The sequence below is a fragment of the Vigna umbellata genome, chromosome 1 (genome assembly GCF_029865625.1).
Source record: "Vigna umbellata cultivar VRB3 chromosome 1, Vumbellata_1.0, whole genome shotgun sequence".
In the NCBI taxonomy this organism is placed as follows: Eukaryota; Viridiplantae; Streptophyta; class Magnoliopsida; order Fabales; family Fabaceae; genus Vigna; species Vigna umbellata.
This window is the reverse complement of record NC_142165.1, coordinates 45,926,332-45,946,736: the sequence shown is the minus strand read 5'-3', so window position 1 is coordinate 45,946,736 and position 20,405 is coordinate 45,926,332. Positions and strand designations below refer to the sequence as shown.

The following is a 20,405-nucleotide window of genomic DNA, read 5'->3' as shown; positions in this document are numbered from 1 at the left end:
CTGCAACGAAATAGCATCACTCAGTAACATGTTCTGAATCAAAGCTAAAAGGAGGTCTATAGATCTTTATGACCTCCAGGTTAGAAGTTAATCGCTGATCTGAGAAGGTTTAGCAGACTGAAAATCGAAAATGAGCTTTTCACTACATAAACTATTTTGATAATGTATTAACATAAAATGTCAATCACTAGTAGAATCCACCGACCAAATCAGACAATTGCGCACAAGTATTTTGTGGAAAGAATTGGAGCCTGTAAAACATTATCAATGGAATTTTATATTTGATGTACAGGAGCTATACATTTTGGAGGCAAAAAAAACCAAATGTAACATTCTATTCTACTAGCCTCAAAAGCAACAAGAATCTACTCTCTCCTCCCTGCAAAAAAATGGAGAAAACAAAACTAGAATAGTGTTTTACAAGAATGAGCTATAGATACAGTTGGCATAATATACAACCATCAAGCATTTGCTCAACCAAAAAAATATACATCGCACTTTATATAAACTTTCCATCCGAATTTCATTTGATCAAGACTTCAGGTCTCTGCTCCCCCCATCTTTAATGTTTGCGCAATAATCCCCGATTGTTTATAATCCATCAATGGTTAAACGTCAAGAACCAACTTCCTATCTATCGTGAACTTCAGATCATTTTGATGATCTAAAGTAGAAAGTTTCACATTAAAGGGAGGTAAGCTCCACCATGACCCTTCCTCAGCACTAGTGGCGCTGCGTTGTCAGGGACCTTATCCATTTCTTCTGCGCATGCATCAATGACATCCCCAAATCCAGTTGCCACTGTAGCCAACTGCATCCGTAATTTCAAATCCCTTGTTCGCTTCAATAAGCATCTGAATGATCGTCCTAAATATTTAGCCCATTCAGCTGGCAATCCCCCCCCTGTGAGCCAGACAGAGAAATGGGATTGGTCCCCTCTGGCCGCAATTTCAGCTCTATAGAATCTAGCTAAATCAATCAGCATTGAAGGCTGAAGAGGTAAAACTGCAACAAATTCAGCTACAAACTCCTCCATTACCTCCGGTTTAAGCATCTGGTTCCAGAGTACTAAAGCCCATTCACTTGGCTGGTTCAGGTTATAAGCTTCGGCTACAATCAGAGCTTCCTGAAATCGAGATTGCTCAACTAACGCTCGTCTAGCATTGGTTTCTGATCTATAAAGCCATTGGAAATCTGGCATTCGTATTTGAAGGGACAGAAGGGAAGCCTGTGCACAATCTCTACGTGTTTTGTTGCCAGCATCGATAGAAGAGTGAACTTCAGCAGCTTCAATGTAGTAGCGCATGGAATCCAGTAAGTCTTCATTCTGGTCCTTGTTGTAGCGGCGAAACCACTGCTCACATGATTGCTCTGCACGTGACTCTAAAAGAGCTGCTGTCTCGTGCTTCATATCAAAATGATTGTAGACCTGTACAGAACACAATTACAATCAATAAATTATCATATTTTTGTTTAGTTTCTTTGATTTATGTTGAGAGAAATTTAGCTTCATTGATTTGGAGAAAAGGAGAACCGAGAAAATGAAAAGAAAAACTTTCTGAGCACACAAAAAAGAGCAATTTGTCCACTTTTAAAGTGACCGCTCGAAGAAGTTATTAACATAACAAAGAATATGTAGTGCCATACTATTGACATATTATGTAGTGGGTTAAAAGGACTCTATTTCAGTGATCCCTGAATCATTTAAAAATAAAAATGTTACTGAATGGGTCAAAACGAAGTATACACTCCGACTAAATTATTGCGCAACGGAAGGTACTGGCTAATTCAATGTTAGCAGCATACAATCATTAATCTATATATTCATTTACTGTAGCACGAAGAAAACACAAACCATGGCAAATGCATCAAGGTCATTAGGGTTGAAATGCTTCAAGGATGTAAGAACAGCCATTCGAAATCCCCTGACAGCCTCAGCAGTTCCAGTGTTTGTGTCTGCAGCAGCAGAGTACTTCTGAAGAAGTAGATCCAATTGACCATTCTCGATAAGAATGCCAAGAATGAAATTCAGAGCATAAAAATTTCCAACTCCAGTTATCAGGCGTGCCAAACATGGAAAATCACCCTCCAAGACATAAGCATCAACCCTAGTTGCAGCAAGGGCCACAAGAACATCAACTCCATCAAGGCAAGAAGATGATTTGTAGAAGTGGTGAGATAAAATGAGAAGCTCCACCTGAAAATGCCAAATTTACATGAAAGAATAGTGTCAGCTTCAGGAAAAGTAACTCACTCAGTCAGAATCGTTTAGATACCCAATAATGCAAAGGAAGAGGGGCATTGAAAACAACACCATCAGCTGTCAAGGTTTCATTGGATAAAGAGAAAATACTGAACATAGCATCTTATGTTTAGGGCCCTAAAAGTGTGTGTAGTGCTCATTTAATCCTTACAATTTATGAGATTTAAAGATTCCGATACACTTACCTCACTCTGATAGTGAACTAGTTCCATAACTCAATATGTCTTGTCTCTTTCTTTCTGTACACACACAAACAGGTCTTATTATTTCTACACCTAAAATTCTGCCACACACCAGCTAATGATGAGTCAATTATTGGCTACGGTATATGACTTGGTTATTGTTGAAATGACAACCTTTTTTGTTTAGGAAATGTGTGAATATTGTACCGAGCTAACTTTCAGTAAGTTCACCCAGCCAGCTTTAGCTGGCACGTGACAGCTGACTGTAGCTGCTTCTGTTGCTTGCACTCTCTCTCCTCTAAATTGGGGTTTCCTTTATGTAGTCTCTTGTTTCTGTTTCTTCTTCAGTACAAGTAAGTGAATAGAGAAACATTCCACCAAAAGAAACCCCTTTGGGAGTCTAAGGCTCTCTCTCAAAGACTATTATTTGAACAACTGATGTTAATAGAATTAATGCCAATGGCATATTTCAACTTTCAAGTGTGTAGAGACAAGGCAATTTATCCCAAAGTGTTATGATCTGACTCGCCTGCTCTAACATTGTTCTGCTGCCACTGTTATACTGATTTCTTTGTTTGAGTTTTTAATTATTTTTGGACCAGAGAAAGAAACATAAGTTCGGTAAATTGCAATGTTTGCAACATTTTGTCACAAAAAGGTGGCTTTGGTAAAGTTCTCAAGCACTTAGGGAATCCACCCTTAACAGGTAGCTATTAAGGAGGAGACTCAACACTTAAATGAGTATCACATTTTACTCAATGTAAGACTTAAACAATCCATGATACCCAAGTCCATCACAGCACCAACCCTAACAACCAAACGTAAGTTACACTTCACTCAATTTCCTATGCGAGACACCGACAGTCAACTTTTATTCAACTGATAAGTTACCAATTTGTTTCCAACGATGGAAACATAGGGAGCACATAAAAACAAAAAAAAAAAGAACTTTCCATGCAAATATGCAAAGAAAGTATTAAAAATCACCCATGATCAAATATCAAATAAATAATTGATTATATATAAATATAATCGATTATCAAATAAATAATAGATTATGTTTAATTAAATATAATAAATAATTAAAACAGATAATATTATAATAGTAAACAAATTAATTTCAATTTTAATATTTTATAAAATAAACTATTTTAATGTTTAATAATTAATTTTGTAAGAACCTAAAATCAAATTTAAAAACTTAAATTTCAAACTAATATTATATACTATTAATTGATATGTAGTATATAATAATGAAATAAAATAAAAATAAATTTAATATTTTGTTAATATATTTTATACTAAAATAATCAAAATAATTAATAAATAAAATAATTAAAATTTTGATACTTTATTTTAATATATTTTTATTATGAAATATAAGTTTTTATTATTACAATTTTGTAATAATTTTTTATTTTAATATACATTTGATTTTAACAATAATTTATATTTTCGAATTATTTAAATTTTTTTATAAATTATTTTCTAAATATATTAATATACAACCAAATTTATCCTATCAAATCAATTAAATCTGGTGCAAACTTTCTCCACACTTTTCACATACTTCCTCAATCCAAACAACCTCTCTTTTCAATGCCTTTCCTTATTTCTTTCCTTAAATATTTCATATTGCACCGAGTATCCAATACTGCTAATTGGGACTTAGGCACCCCTTGATACCCAAGTCCTATCAGGTTTTAAGGATATCTCTTCACTAGAGCAGTGACTCCGCGATAAGATTAGGTGCTTGACTTCCACATGGGCTAAAGTACATGGTCTTTTCAAAGGGTGTTCCTCACAGACATGTTGAGAGATTGACTAGGGCTTTTCTACATTCATGTCATCCTTTTCTTCATCATAATGAATTTCCTCCATAATCAAACAAAACAAATAACAAGGTGTATCACATCACAAAGGGCTTCATCTATCATCCAAAGATCAACATGAATTAGATTTTTTCTATCAGCAATATAATTTTAATTCACGATTTACTCATTTTGTGAACTATTAGTGAAAGAAATTGCTAGACTGACAACTATGAACACAATACCTCACACGCATGTGGTATTTCTTGCCCAGTAATCACCAAACGCATTAAAGAGTGCCCAATTTCTGGTTCAGAGGGACAAAGCTCTGCCCACTTCAAGAAGTCTGAAAATCTCCACAGCAAAGGAGCAGGCCCTTCCTCCTTCTGTGAATCCATATACCCTCCACGATGTGCAGCCAACACACCCTAGCAAAACAGAAATATAGTTATATGGACCTTATTAATGTCGAAAAATTGTACCTATGCAGTGGGTAACAGACACCTTCTTAACTACATGTTAAATAAATAAAAAAAGTCAAAATGACACCAGTTCACATATCCGGGTCAATATGAGTGAGACTATATCCAAATTTATGCAACATGCCCACAAAATTTATCTATGACCAGGAGTGACGAAATACATTTACAGATTACAACACACTGTTCCATCCAAAACCATTACGAAATAGAAATTGAAACAAATGATGAACCAAACCTTTAGAAAAGATTCTGCGAGTATTTGAGCAATGCTTGCTGCTGGCATTGGATGAGTCTGCACCAAAAAGTTGGCCTCCTCAAAGGAATCCTGTGCTTTAAGAGAAAGGAGATGTAGCAGTTCAATTGGTTGTTTGTTGAATGCCTCAGAAAATGAGAGGCCCAAGGTGTTTGCAGCTTTTATAACTGCTATTATTCTCTTACATAGCCCACGACCACTCCCTTCGGTAAAAATGGTCACCAAACTCTCCAAAACCTAGCATTGCATGTCCACAATATTATATTATACACATCTTATTGTCAGTAGAGAAAAGGAACTTGCAATTGCAGCATGAAGTAGGGTCTGGTTGGACAACTACCTGCAGTGGGTCAATATAGTGCTGTTTATTTAGTATACCATATGACTGCATAACTGAACGCACTTCCTCGTCAAGCATTGAAACTGATACATTGCTAGGAGGAGTGGAACTAGCAGCAAGCTTCAAGGCTGCATCAACAAGTGTAAACTCAGATGGTATTTGTCCAGGAGAGAATTTGTATTGTAGTTGCTTGGCGGCAGCAATTTGCCCAAATTCTAATAAAGAAAGTACAGCCCTTTCCAGCTCTGCTGTTCCAACCCTTTCCTCCCATCTAGAAAAGGACATTTCAACTTTAATGTTATCATCTTGCAACTGCGACTCATTTTTTAAATGAATAGTACTAGAGACATCATCAGTATCAGCACTTTTATCAGCTGACTCAAGAGGTGGGCGCCTTGGTGCCATGTATCCTTTGGCCCGTCTTTTTGTCTTTGTATTCCCACCAACAGTAGTTGAAAGACCAGCATCTATCACAAAATTCTTGTGAGGGATTTGGTTTTCCCTGGACTCATATTTTTCTACAGTTCTACTCTTCATTGTATTTATATGGTTGTCCATCTTTGCTATTATGCTTGCAGTTCGGTCAATAATACTAGAGTCATTCTTGATACCACTCTCCCTGGTAGAAAAGGTAAAATTGAAATCACCTTCACTCTTCACCTGAGCCTCAGACTCAACAGCTAAGAGCCATACTTTGGTTTCAATTTCACGCAGAAGTTGCAATGGACAGACACTGAAAAATTCAACAATTTTATAAGTAACGATAACTAAAATTGAAACAGAAAGTAGTTCACTAATGATTGAATATGTTCCATACGGATTGGAAAGACTTATCATCCCACTCAGCCATTGCAGCGATAGTAACAAAAGTTCATGAAGTTCCCTTGCAGGGAGATCTTTCTCAACAGCTTCAGCATGTTTAAGAAAAAATAAACCAGCCTGAAATAATTACAACAGATGAAATTTCAGCACAAAGCAATATAGAAGATATTGTTAGCAGAACGTTGACTGTAGTGTACTAGAAACCAAACACACTTGTCGAGAAGGGAAAGAGTATCTAATGAAGAGTGTGTGGCAGTGGTTCCATAATGCAACCCTCTCTTCTGGAACATCCCAAAGAAATTCCTTCCATTCAGCTACCATAGATTCAGCCTACAATTTATAAAAGGGGAAGACAAATGAGGGAAAAGTGTTGATGATAAATGCACAATCTATCATTTAAAGTTGATAAAAGGCATTAAAGAAAATTGTCAAAAAAAAAGAGGCAAATAGTAATTTCTACCCGAACTCAGATTTTCAGAAAAAATAAGATAATTCAATATTCAAGTGAATTTATAAATTTTCAGTAATGTCTAATGTTTAAAATATGAAATTTGTTCATAAAAACTCATTTTCAACACAATATTCTGCTAAAGTTCTTATATTTCTGCAAGTTGATTAGCTAATTGCCACATCAACATAGTTTGTCACAGGAATTTGTTAGGATTCTTGTAAGTTGATTGGCTAGCTAGCTGTTGGAGCCCAACAAGTTTATGGGTCGGTCCATGAAGGGCGTGAGACACCTAAGGTATGAAAGGTGTAAGTGTGCAAAAGAAAGAAGGCAAATTCTCACGATGAGGTGGCATGAGTAAGTGGAGAGGTTATTACAAAACGGAGCTGGCATGAGTAAATGGGAGCTTGTTAGATGTGGGAGAATATTTTTATTATTTAGTCTCATGAGGCAGAAGAGAGACGGGGCTATGATCTGATTTTCTGTTAGAGGAGCTATGCTCTAGGCAATTGGAGGTTTCCTCTTTTTGTAGTTTCCTTTTTATTGTAAATAACATACAATTCACCAGTACCTTTGAATTTTCTTCACTCTTTACTACTATAACTTTGGTACGTAACATTGGAAAATCAACATAATTTGTAGGGTCCTAACAAACTATGCCAATGTGACATTCAACTAATCAGCTTACAGAAAGCATTAGAGAAGAACTCTCTATTACTCTAATAGCCATCCATTTGATCAAAATAAATGATCATATATAGCAGAATTTATTAAAACAGATAGTTACAGTATGAGTCAAACCAATATGATAAATCATTTGCACAATTATGCACAAGTAACAGAACATAATTGCGTATAAAAGATGTACTGACAAAGAAAAATATATTTTATATGACAACATTACTCATGTTCAAAATACTAAGTTTACAATTGCCAACATATGCCTATATGAAAAGGAATATATAATGCCCATAGTAAAATTTAATTAATCTAATATTAAGTTTTACAGACCAAAACTAAACTTATTAAGAGACAATATAATTAAAAAGAATTGACTAAGGTTTTAATATAGGCTCAAGAAATTCCCTCAATAGACACTAACATCACAAACTGGTTTGCAACCTTTAAGTATTACCTGAGATTCAGTAACATGATGCGTAGCAGATTTCCAGGGTGCACCATTGGCCTCCAACTGCTTGGCCCAGTTCCTTGCCTGCTCCCAGTGACTATTATTCTCTAGTGCAGATAGGAGCGAAGCATCATCTAAAATTTCTTCATCACCCAAATGCAACTCATTATCTTTACGAAGTAAAGGCTCTGCTAAATTAATTTTCCAATAAACCCTTCGATAGTATGCTGCAGTATGTCCACCATCACCAAAGTCAGTCGCAGCAAGAAGTTGCAGTAGGCATCTTTTTTCATAAGGAGATGGACAGGTTGAAAGCACGGCATCAGCAGCTGTTGAAGCAGTAGAACTAATCCATGATGCCCCAATCTGCGCCTCTCTTCCTACATTTGGCTGTAAGTACATTGGTTCCTCCTTAATTCGTGCTGAAAAAGAACCCAAATGGGCAGAAGCTTCTGAGAGGCGCATTTGTGAAAATGCCTGAATAAACAAAAAAAATTCACATTAACAGACTACAAGGGGATAGATAAAGTGCAATTTACCTTAAAAAAAATAGCAAGTGAAAAAAAGTCAAGAAACACTTGTAAAAAATAACCAACCCTGACACTTGAACATAGTATCCACTATTCAGAAGTCTACAATAAATGAACAAATTTTGAATGAGTTGCCTTACTTGAAGAGCACGGATGAATGGTAGCAAGGGGCATGATGGAAGGAACATCTCAAATGCCCTGAGCAAAGGCAAAAACAATTGTTGTTCACAAAGCACTGCAACCATCTTTGAAAGGGATGCAGGTCCTTCAACAGAATCACTTGGAACATTAAGGCATCCAAAATGTTCTACTTTTCTATCATTCTCCACAGCTTTATCTTGGGAATCAAATACTTTTTCACTGGTAGAAGTGCGAGAGATATCAGATATTGCAGAAGCAGAGGAGTCAAGTGAAATAGGAGTTATCAACCGTCGTCGTTTAGGACTCTGCCTGTTGTAATGAAATGTAAGTACTCTGTTACCTACAGGTAGGGCATTAGTAGCATTTACAGCTGCTCCAACATTATCTGCAATCTGGGAAGCAATATCATTCACCTTAATGGATGAAGTTTCCCTGTCCACAAAAGAAAAGTAAAAAGTTTCAATCATTGAAGTTTACATACATGGTTGGGTCCATGTCTCAATGCTCAGAGCTTTATCAATTCATCATATTATCTGAATTTTCAGCCCAATTATTTAATTATACAAGCCTTATTCTACTAGTCGAGTTGGATAGAATATGTTGCTCTTGTCTTACCAATTCTTTTAAAAAAATTAGACACCAATAAACATGAAACTAAATATATTGAATTTGATGACAGTTTTAACATGTAATGAGGAAATATTAAAGATTTTAGATGAATGTAAAGTTTTATGAGTGTAATATTTATGATGAAAATTTCAATTCAGCAGTGTATTTTTCAATAAACCAGTCACGAAAATATTAATTCCTTCTGTGTAACATTTTCAATATCATTTAAGCAGTTACTTTATCCTAAAACATACATAGAGGACAGACAGATTTTGCCTACTGTAACTTAGACTACTTATACACTCAGCTCAATACAAATTAAATCACACAAAACTGCAAGCTCTTCACATCAGAAATGGCTAAATTAATTAAAATAAAAAGAACATATTTATGAAATTATCCTTTTACTTATAAACAGTCCCAGTCACCTTGCTGCAGTAATTTCCAACCAAACTGTCAGGCATGACAATGGAGAGACATCAAGGAAACATGAAGCAACCATAGCCAATATTGACCAGGACAACTCTTTTGCTTTCCTCAAGAGAGCCTCTCCAGGACATTTGTGCTTTTCACATTCTGCTAATATTTGGAAGAGTTCAACTGGAACACACATGTTTTCATAAGGAAAGGTTGTTTCACCGTCTTTCCCAAGTGTATCGAAGAAAAATGCAGAGCTTGCCTTTTTCTTTGACTGCATTCCCCTCAAAACTGTTAACATATGAAGTCGGAGACGTGGATCACTAAACTCCTTTGATGCCTACCATTCACAATCACAGAGTTTCAAAGTGGAACAATTTCATTTTAACATTATATACATGGTTTAAACATGATGTTGAGTAAAGGTAGGGAGCAAGACTCACCACTTGAACTACCGTATCAAATGAATATCCTCCAATCTGGGCTTCAGACAAAAATTCAATCTGACAGAAACCAAAAAATCATAAGATCCTAGTTTGAGTAGTCAATAAAAGAAACAAAAGTAGAAACATACCCAATCATTGTCTCTGGCTAATACAGCAAGGTACTTGGTACTTAATGGAAGCTGGTGCAATTTACAAAAATTTGTTACCAAAGTCCAGTGCTGACTAGCAGTCTTTTGTTGAGATCTTAACTCATTTCCATCACCATTTCCACTTAATAGCCACGAACCGTAACTTTTTCCATCAAACAACCGTGGAAGGCTAGCCTTTTCCAGATGGTGCAAGACAAGAATAAGAGCTCGTGAAGGTTGTTTACCAACAGATCCTGTCTCAGTAGCAATTACAGGAGAATCCTTGTGCACGTATTCCTCAGCTAAAGCTCGAGCAAGAGATTCTGTAACATCACCTTCATGGGATGTTGCATGAAACACAGAACCCTTAGGTGATAATTGCCTAAGATTTTCATTACTTTCAATTGATTTATAAAATGAAGATATCCTTTTTAGCACAGCAATATCAACGTGCAGTGTGTTGGCAGATAGACCACATAACTCCAAAAGAAAAGCACATGAAGCAACAAGCATGGAATCGTCAAAATGCATAATGGCAATTGGCAAAACCTGAAAATTTAGGAACAATTTTCAATATAGCATTCAAAACTTCAATGAGATTCATATTTTTTGTATTTTTCATGAATGTAAAATTACATATTAAGAAAGAATATGAGAATCTCCACCATCAAAATTAAAAGATATACTAAGATGTTTCTATCGAAAATCTAACTAAGTACAAAGATATAACCAAATTAAAATATTAAGTATGGAGCAACTCTCACTTACAATTTGGTTTTATAGAATTGAGTTATACCTAAACCTAAATTCTAAGATGGCATCAAAATCAATCATAAAATATGTTGCCTATCAAGATAGTCATTTTCCAATCACCCATAGATGTCATTCTTGCAAACTTTATGCTTCAAGATGTCTAATCCTTACTATGAGAAGAGTGTCTTACAGATCTCACATCAAATATAGATATAATCAAATTAAATTGTACAAGTATGAGTAACCCTTACTTAAAAGCCAATTTTGTAGAGTTGATTTAAGTTCATATCCAAATTCTGAGTAACATAAACCTGATAAAATACCGAATGAAGAGTTAAATAAAGGATCATTCATTAATGCCCTTAACCAAACCGCTTAAACATTTAGGTTCTTCGGTTCTTCATGAGGTCCCAAAGCCCCAATGACCAAGTGGCCAAAATTTGCCACCCATTTTTGTCATAATTCCATCAAGCAATAACATAAAATAAAATGGGACGGGGTATTTTTCATGCTTAAAGCTCAAAACACTCTTATAGGGCATGTTAAAGACAAACATTTTTAAACTTTTTGGTTGAATTGGTTCTTGACAAACATATTGCTAGATGAGCTTAGGAGTAATGCCATTGCCAATTATGAAATTTACCATCACCATTGTTAGATATATTAGATTATTTGATCCCTTAGATAGATATCTTATCTTTATCTTTTATCTTCAATTACTTTGTTATTATTCTTTATTCATATTTTGGACTTGGCCAATATTTCCTTCATTATAAATACAATACCCTATGTGTATTTTCTATTCAAAGAAGATTAATCCCATACATTTTTTCACTATATTTAATATTGTATCTAGAGCTCAAGGTTCTTTAGAAAAAAAAAACATCGCCTTTGCCACTATAACCACCGTAGTCGCCGTATGTTGTCATCAACACGGAGGTCCAGTTTCGATTGGCGACCATACGGATTTGATCGTCTAGGCTGGGGACCACCATGCAATCAACGATGTCCTCATCAGAGCTCTCATGTGCCTCTTGAAGTTACGGATCTGCTCCTTTTTTCCATCACGTGGCAGAGCGTCCTGACTCCTCTCTAGCAATGATTCAGAGCACCGAAGCCGCCTCTTTCTCGTCTTTCAGAATTTGTGCTTTGTACCTTGATTGGAGAACCTTGGATTTTTAGGGTTTATCTCTCTCTTGTTCATCTATGGCTTCTTATACTACTGTCTCTTCTGATATCTCTTCTGCCACCAATGCATCTGAATCGTCAATATATACTAACTATGCCAATATGCACTTGTCTATTGATAAGTTAGATGGCACTAATTATTCGACTTGGGCGTCAAACATTAAACTCCAAGATTTGTTGCTTAAGGGAAGTCTTTTGGGTTGTTATGTCATCTTTGCTAATCGTTATGTGGCCTAAAACAGTCTCCTAAGGCTTAGTTTGAAAATTTTAGCAACGTTGTTCAACAATTTGGTATGACTTGGTGATCATTTAGTCTTTTATGTTGGATGTGTCTACTTGAGTATATATTGATGACATCGTTCTTACGGCGCAATGACAACCATGGCATCTCCCAGATGAAACAACATCTTTACCACCATTTTCAGACCAAAAATCTTGGCAAACTTAGATATTTCTTGGAAATTGAGGTGGCACAATCCAATAATGGTATTGTTATATCTCAAAAAGAAGTATGCATTGGATATTTTGGAGAAAATTGGGTTGATGAATCCAAAATCAATTGATACACCCATGGGTCCTAATACTAAACTTCTACAAATCAGGGGGAGCCTATGTAAGATCCTGAACAATATAAAAGACTAATTGGGAAATTGAATTATCTTACTGTTACTCATCCTGACATTTCCTTTGTAGTCAGTGTGGTAAGCCAATTTCTTAATTCCCCATGTAAATATCATTGGAATACAATCATCCGTAAATTAAAATACATTAAAAAATCTCTTGGAAAAAAGTTGCAATATGGTTCCAATAACCATAGAAGAGTTGTTTGTTATTCAGATGTTGATTGGGCAATCTAGTGCAGAAGCAGAATATAAAGTTATCCCCTCAGCCACTTGTAAGCTTGTTTGGCTTAAGAAACTGCTTGGAGAGTTACAATTTGGAAATGTCAATTAAATGACACTTATATGTGACAATTAGACTGCTCTTCATATTAGTTCTAATATTGTCTTTCATGAGAGGACCAAACACATTGAGATTGACTGTCAGAGGAGATTGTATCTAGAGACATTAAGACTCAGTTTGTTAACTCAAGTGATCACTTAGCAAATATTTTCACTAAGTTTTTACCAGGACCAAAAATTGATTATATATGTAACAAGTTTAGTACATACATCCAGCTTGATGGGGAGTGTTAGATATATTAGATTATTAGATATCATAAATAAATATTTTATCTTTATATTTTATGTTCAGTTACTTATTATTCTTTATTTGTATTTTTGGCTTAACCCGTATTTTCTTTATTATAAAGACAATATCCTATGTGTATTTTCTACACAAGAGAGATTAATCCCATATAGTTTTTCACTATATTCAATGAGCACAAAGATTTTTATCTAGTGAAAAGGAACCTATTTTTTTAGCATTCTAGATGCTTTCATTTGTTTTAATTATAACTCTCGTTTCATGTTCATAATCAGAAATCTAGATAAACAGAAGAAAAAAAAACTCACACATGAAAGTAGAGTCTCTTCACTTTGTTCTAGTGGAGAAAGAAGTGTCTGGACATCTGATTGAATGTTGGTTTGTCCATGACCTGAAGTACTAGATTCCCTGTCTGACTTCAGATTTTGGATTCTGTGGCCAAGAATTTGGTTAAAAGCTGCCAGTGCTCGTCCACGATGCAAAAGATGCTCAAGCCCAAATCCATTTTCCTGAAAAATCAATTCAAATTACCAAGATATAATATCAAAATATAATTGGAATGGAACTCATCAAATAGCATATTTGCACTTGTACAAAAGAAGAACGACACGATGTCAAGCTTCTAAAATGGAAAAATAATAGATAGGCAGAATATTTTGTTGGAACAGTTACTGAATTTTGAATAGATAGGTGGTCCCTCACACTTTTGACTTATCCAACAACTATCGAATGATGAGAAATTCATGCAGATTTTTTGTTGTGTTTGTTTACTGCACAGCATTGCTTCCTACAATAACCTTTGATTAGGGGGAAAAACTGACTCTCAAGGAAATTTTCACATGCAGATTTAAGTCTTACAGCATGCCAGAAACTGCATGGAATTCAGTCACATGGGTGTACTCATTTAGTTTGTAGCCTAGCCACCATAAAGCAATTAGAAAGAACTGTAATTAGCTATTGAGGTCAAACATATGAAGCACGAAAAATATGTTTGGTGGAAAATACACAAGATCAAAGATACAAAGTCGTTCCTAATTGACAATTGTCATTTCTTCACAGTATAACAAACATAATGCATGACGTGCTCGTTAGAGAGCTTCACACAACTAAGACAAGGGAGAAACAAATATCAAATATAATGTTGTAGACTGACTTTCCAAAATCATAATAGATACAAGAAATGCAAACTAATGTAACCTGTAATCAGTCTAATATACGAAGAAAGTCATTGGATCACTGGTTCAACCACTTCATGCTAGTCCAACAGTCATACATGTTACTTTTTTATAAACATGGGAAGAAATAAAAATAAGATCGTGATCCTATGCAGTCAGGTAGTAAAACTCAACATGAAGTTTCTCAATTAACTTTCTGGTTTGTAAATAATAGAATTTGATGAGGATGATGAAAAGAATATATAGAGGATAGTAACAGGCAGTCGTGTGAAAGCAAAATATGTAGGCTGTATTATCAGTTTCAAAAGATAAAAATACAGGTATGTTCTGTAGCAAAACATGAATGACCAGGAGACATTACATAGCAGTTGAGGTTATAGACAGTTACAGAGCAGTGTATTATCTTATTTTAACAAATAATCTAGAAAATAAAATATACAAACACACCTGTAAAATAGTTAAAACAAACTACAGAAAAATAGAACACTATAGACAAATACATAACACTAATAGTAAAGGACACATTTTATCTTGTGATAAGAAAAGAACAGGACAGATCCATTCATCAGTGTTGTGAAGACCAATAATAAATATAATAATATGAAAGAAATAATAATCATAATAATAATAATAATTTAAAAAAGTACTAATACCCATTTCTTTACCCAACTAAACTCTAAACCCTAAATCAACCTTACAAGTTGGTTTTACAAGGTTGAGTTAAATTTAAAATCCACTTTTTAACATTCAGAATATTCAACAGTTGGATCATTTTGAAGGGTTTACTCAAATTTATATTGGTAATGGTATGGTTTGAAAGCTTATATTGGATGTTAGTTTTTTGTTTATATATCTAGGTGTGTATTCTCTGATTAGTATGTGAAATAATACTCAAGATTAGTATTACGTTTAAGCTTTTTCTTATCTTTTCTTCATATCCTATTCTAATACTTTGATTCACCACCAATTAGCTTATTTCATTATTTATTCACATGTAAAAAGTTATTTGACTACATTTCAAAATTGTCATGCAAACAAAACTACATCATGTCATGCTAAGATCTTAAGCTAAACATAAGTTGTTGGAAACAAATGTTCCCTTAAAATTGCACATAATCAGACAAGCTAGGTGGCTGGCTGAACCAAGTCAATTGAGTTTGTCATACTATGTTGCAATTGGAGTCCGTTGTACCAATAAAGCTGCAAATACTATATAGCTAAACAAGCTTTAGGCAGTGGAGCCTTTCTTGGCAATTTTCAGGAGTGAAAACATTATGGAAGAAGATTTGAGTACGAAAATGGCAAGGCACACAATAAATCCTTGTAAAAGAGGGAAGGAAAATAAGAGAGAAACAAACAATAAAATTAAAAGCCCATACCTCAAGTAAAGGACCATATAGTTCTTCAATGTGTCTTTGGATAGTGGCCTCCCAAGAGATTGCACTTATCTCAGCATGTACATCAGCATTTATGAATAAATCAATGTCTCTGTGTAGCAAAGTTTCCCCAGTAGGAAACTCTGAAAATGATTGGCATCCAAGAGGACCCTGTAATGTAATGAAAAACTTACATAACTTGAATTGCATAAATATACAAGAATTGTTTCTGCAACAGCATGCAAAGTACACAACTGCTGCGGTGTTTATAAACAAACAGAAGATAACAAAAGATTGGAGATGAAAGATATAATCACATTGAAAAGAATAATAAAACAGACCTGGACATAAAGCTGTATCAATCTTCGAATAGGCTTAGGAAACCAGCAAGGAAGCATTTGCAAAAGAGAAGTATCACGTCCGGTAGAGAAGAAGATCTCATCACGCCAATTAAGATAGTCTGATAAAGCTGCATTGCAAAATTGCGAAAGACAAAAATTGCCACCAGAAAATAGGGTTATTTTAAGTGCCCAAATATTAGTAGAATAGGGACAGTGAGTTACCAAAAAATTAGTTTAATGCTAACCGGTTCTTGCTTTAGGGACCAGCAAGGCCATTGTATCTTGCCCAAGACACGCCGCAACAAGTGTGCGCCACAATGTGGGAAACTTTTGCAAAGTCGGCCTGAGGTTCTCCAATGTGCATTGGGCAGAGGAATTACTCTGCCGATTTACACCACCACTATTTAAGCAGTTTTGAATTGGGACAGCAGCATGCATTAAGGTTGCCAAGGCAGCCATTTCTCCCCCTCCTTCAGCAATGTCATCCACAGTTCGAATTATTTCTAGCTCAAGAACACTGAGGTCACTTCTAGGAACTAAATTACGTGACATTATTGATCGAGAATTGGCAAGTGAGGCTTCATATTCACACCCCCTGACTCTCGATAACAGTAGCCATCTTGCCCATTCACAATCAACCTGTTAAGAGGCAATATGTATCAATGCCCAACGCTAAAACCTCTTAAAAGCAAAGATCATGTTAACATAAAGGTTTTGAAGAATATAAGTTGAATGAAATAATGAATGGGAAAAGGAATTTTGTACAACAATAAAGCTTCTTTATGTTCTCTGGGATTGAGCAGCTTTGCACTAATGATAATTTTTCTCTACTTCGTTTTCCTTTTTCCCTCTATAGAGGGGTCTCCTATTGTCCATATTCTGTTATGTTTTTTCACATAGTCTTATGAATTTTCTTCTTTTATCAAAGAGGTAACCTGAATTGGTAACTAAAATTGTATTATAATACAAAATATTTAATAAAGTTTGAAAAACACCAAAAAACATGGAACCTACAAATTTCAGTGCATCGGCCTCTTATGGAAGCATCTAAGCATAATTTGAAATAAAGACAAAAAAGCGATTGGAATAGAAAAACATACAAAACAATAACAAATAATGAACATAAAGAAGCTTACTGTAGATTCCTGTAAAGCATAAAGTGAATCGTTGTCAAGGACCAGATTGTGCTGGTCAAGGTAAAGGTCCAAAAGATTTGGCAAGTTATATTGTGCACAGTGATGTACAAATATTTTATGCAAAGCTTGTATAGATCCATCTCGAACAGATGAAGTCTCAGTAAGATCATCCTCTATGCTTAACTTATCTATGCCAGATATGAAACCTGAACGAGCCAAGAGAGCTATCATCTCCAAACTCCCTTCCCAATATTCTTTCAGAAATATAAACTTTTTTGCAAGGTTTTCCTCCATAAGCATCCTCATCCACCCAGAACATATGTCTGGTGAAAACCTAAACATTTGTACATCTGGAACTTCCATGCATACAGAATCCAATTCTTCAAAAGAGCACAAGAAACTTCCATAATTAGAAGACTTCACATTTATATTGCCTCCATAAGATGAGGTAGGCTGTAAGACATCCAAATTGAGTTGAAGGCTTCCAACTGATAGGACATATGGAGGTATCAAGTTTAGCAGTCTAAAGACTTCCTTCCAGTTGTTACGGCAAACATAGTATTCAAGTTGTGAATCCCACAATATAGAATTGCTTGAATGAAAAGGTTGATCCAATATCATCTGTACACACAAAGATGAATGAATAATAAAAAATAATGTTACCATAGTTAAACAACGGAAGTAAATTTTCATTTCAGCTGTAATTTTAATCCTAAGTATAGAAATATTTGGTTTCATATTCAAACCAAAACAAGTAGAGAATCAAGAAAATAGATCTAATAAAGGTGTCTGTTGAAGTTGGTAAACTAAAGGACCTCAAAAAATAAATAGGCACATGCAATCATATCCAAATCTCTAAGAAAACAAGCCCTTTTGCTTCCAACCTGATCCAAGAGAAATGTTGCACTCAAAATAAACCCAAATTTCAAGAATTCTCACGGAAACCTCTTTTGGTCTTTATATAATTTAGTAAACAAATATAAAATCAATTTAAAATTCATGATCTAGACTGTTCTAAAGGTGGAGAGAGTTGCTAATCATCATTGGCTTCATCAGAAATCAGTAATAGAAATTAACATCTATACAAACATGCAGACATGGAACAGAGAAGGAACTTACACGATCAACAGTTCTTTGATCCCAGGCATCAAACCAGACAGCGGCAGAAGCCCAATATCCAGCAGGAGCATCATCTTCATCAACTTCCAGGGCAGATGAGCTTTCACTAATATTAATCCATGTGTCGAACACAATTCCATCTATCTCACCACATTCAATGACATGACTATCAAATGAATGGTTATGCAAGAGCCTCAATTGACTTTCCACTGTTAAAACAGAGCCTGATGGATTGCTGATATCTTTCAGTCGGTGATTATATGTTTTCCAGAAGCTACTGCTAGGATAGAGACTCTTCTCATATACATGCACAGACAAATAAGATTACAAGCCTCAGCTCAGAAATTTCTCTTCACTCTACTTGAACTGCACAACATTTACCACAAAAATTAAGAAAACTAAATTCCACTTACCTCAATTAGTGACATATCATCCAATATCTTCCACTCATATGGTCCTAGGTAACCATATCTTTTCATTTCCTCAGCAATCTGTGTGCGCAGGGATCTTCTTACCGTGCCAAACAGCAGTTGTTTAAGACAAGATTCAATGTTCTCTCCAAGTCTTTGAAGTGTAGCAACAGCAAGTTCAGTTTCACCCTATATAATTGCATTGGGTTTGTTATTTTTAATGTAATTTGTAAGAGCTAATGAGAATGTTATATGCATTACCTTCAGAAATAATTCATAAGCAACAGCTCTGCCAATGTCACGAATTTCAGTAAATGTGTCATGAGGCTCTTCGTCAGCAACGAAATCATTCAATTGATGAAAAAGATGCAGTTGCAGAACTGCCAAAGGAAGACGACCAGAGAGCAAAGCATCTTTAACCACAGTTTTAAGGTCCAGGTTATCGACCTTCCAGCGTGCCATCATCTCTTTAGGATTTTCCACAGGCAACACTTTCTTGTGTAAAATTCCTCCTGATGAGGTTAAATGAGATATGTTGCCAAATTCATCTGAGACCAGATGAGAATCAGAATCAACAGGCACCAGTGCAAGATTTTCATTATTGGCACTGCCTGGTACAGGAAACGACGATTCACGTTGGTTCAACACATCCAATGACTCTAAATCTGATGGAAGAATTGGAAGTTGGGGATCTTCCTGTAACATGTGTGTACTTGTTAAAGATGACTCTTTTCCACTGTCAGCCTGTGTATAAGAAATAAGGAATCACTTAATTTTCTGGAAAAACAATCCAACCAATTTAAGCAGAATGTAAGTAGCATAGCAATGGAGCACCATACCAGTCCTTGACTGGCCCTTTGAAATATTGATCTATGCCTACATTGCAGATTTCGGATTATCTCCAAGAAATGAGATATCTCACAAAGTTTACGAGTAAAATCCACATCAGTTTGTAGTTTAACTGGTTCAATTGGTGGAAGAGGAAGTAATTTGGTGTTATTACAGCTCTCTGCTAAGCATGTATCCTTTTTATGTTGTAGCATCCCATATTTATGAAGCATCCTTGTTGCAAAGCAAGTGGCCAGTGCAAGAAGCCTAAAGATGTTGAACAAAAAACATAATATCACAAGTCAGAATTAAAAAAAAAATACTAGCTTGTTAAATGGAAATTTCAGCAGTACATTTTTCTCGTTAAGAATGTAAAGCCACTTGAGCTAGGACTAGTAGAGCATAATACATTGTTTAAACCTTTGTCCTGCTTGTTTTTATTTATTTTTTCTCTTTTACCAAACATATTACATTTTTGGGGGTTTTATGTATTAGAATTGCTTAACTCAAGTGAAGGGATTAACTTGCTAGAATAGGTTAACTCATTTTGTATTACCTTATCTGACACCTATCCATAGATCATCATATCATTTTGTATTTTACTAACGTAAGAATCCATATAAATGAATTATTCGGCTAAGAGATGAATGTGCTCTCTTAGACGTTTTTTCATATTTTCTATTCTTGAGATGGTTTCAAAGTCCATCTTACTTAACAAAGTTTGTTTAGCCCATAGTGACACCTTCTATTAGACCAACCACAAATATTTAGTCTCACATTTGACATGTCCAATTCTCAACCTAAGAATGTGTTGGAGATTTCACATAGACTACAGTAATGATCAAATTATAATATTTATAAACATACACATG

The 20,405-nt window shown here is 35.1% G+C and overlaps 1 protein-coding gene across 2 annotated transcripts in view; it reads right to left on the bottom strand.

The window, feature by feature from the left end:
- Window positions 1-230: 230 nt before the first annotated feature.
- Window positions 231-20,405, bottom strand: part of LOC124826288 (spatacsin carboxy-terminus protein) — a 34,300-nt gene continuing 14,125 nt past the window's right edge. For both annotated transcript variants that reach the window (XM_047299076.2, XM_047299080.2), the window contains 21 exons: window positions 19,545-19,800; window positions 18,967-19,449; window positions 18,709-18,894; window positions 18,296-18,589; window positions 17,177-17,797; window positions 16,286-16,679; window positions 16,041-16,168; window positions 15,703-15,870; window positions 13,457-13,657; window positions 10,002-10,550; window positions 9,871-9,930; window positions 9,439-9,767; window positions 8,401-8,833; window positions 7,737-8,207; window positions 6,367-6,483; window positions 6,149-6,270; window positions 5,332-6,064; window positions 4,974-5,228; window positions 4,502-4,684; window positions 1,856-2,197; window positions 231-1,429 (listed from right to left, as the gene is read on the bottom strand). In XM_047299076.2, coding sequence (XP_047155032.1) covers window positions 680-1,429; window positions 1,856-2,197; window positions 4,502-4,684; window positions 4,974-5,228; window positions 5,332-6,064; window positions 6,149-6,270; window positions 6,367-6,483; window positions 7,737-8,207; window positions 8,401-8,833; window positions 9,439-9,767; window positions 9,871-9,930; window positions 10,002-10,550; window positions 13,457-13,657; window positions 15,703-15,870; window positions 16,041-16,168; window positions 16,286-16,679; window positions 17,177-17,797; window positions 18,296-18,589; window positions 18,709-18,894; window positions 18,967-19,449; window positions 19,545-19,800 — 7,075 coding nt within the window. In that variant the 3' untranslated portion in view covers window positions 231-679. The remainder of the gene's footprint in view (window positions 1,430-1,855; window positions 2,198-4,501; window positions 4,685-4,973; window positions 5,229-5,331; window positions 6,065-6,148; window positions 6,271-6,366; window positions 6,484-7,736; window positions 8,208-8,400; window positions 8,834-9,438; window positions 9,768-9,870; window positions 9,931-10,001; window positions 10,551-13,456; window positions 13,658-15,702; window positions 15,871-16,040; window positions 16,169-16,285; window positions 16,680-17,176; window positions 17,798-18,295; window positions 18,590-18,708; window positions 18,895-18,966; window positions 19,450-19,544; window positions 19,801-20,405) is intronic.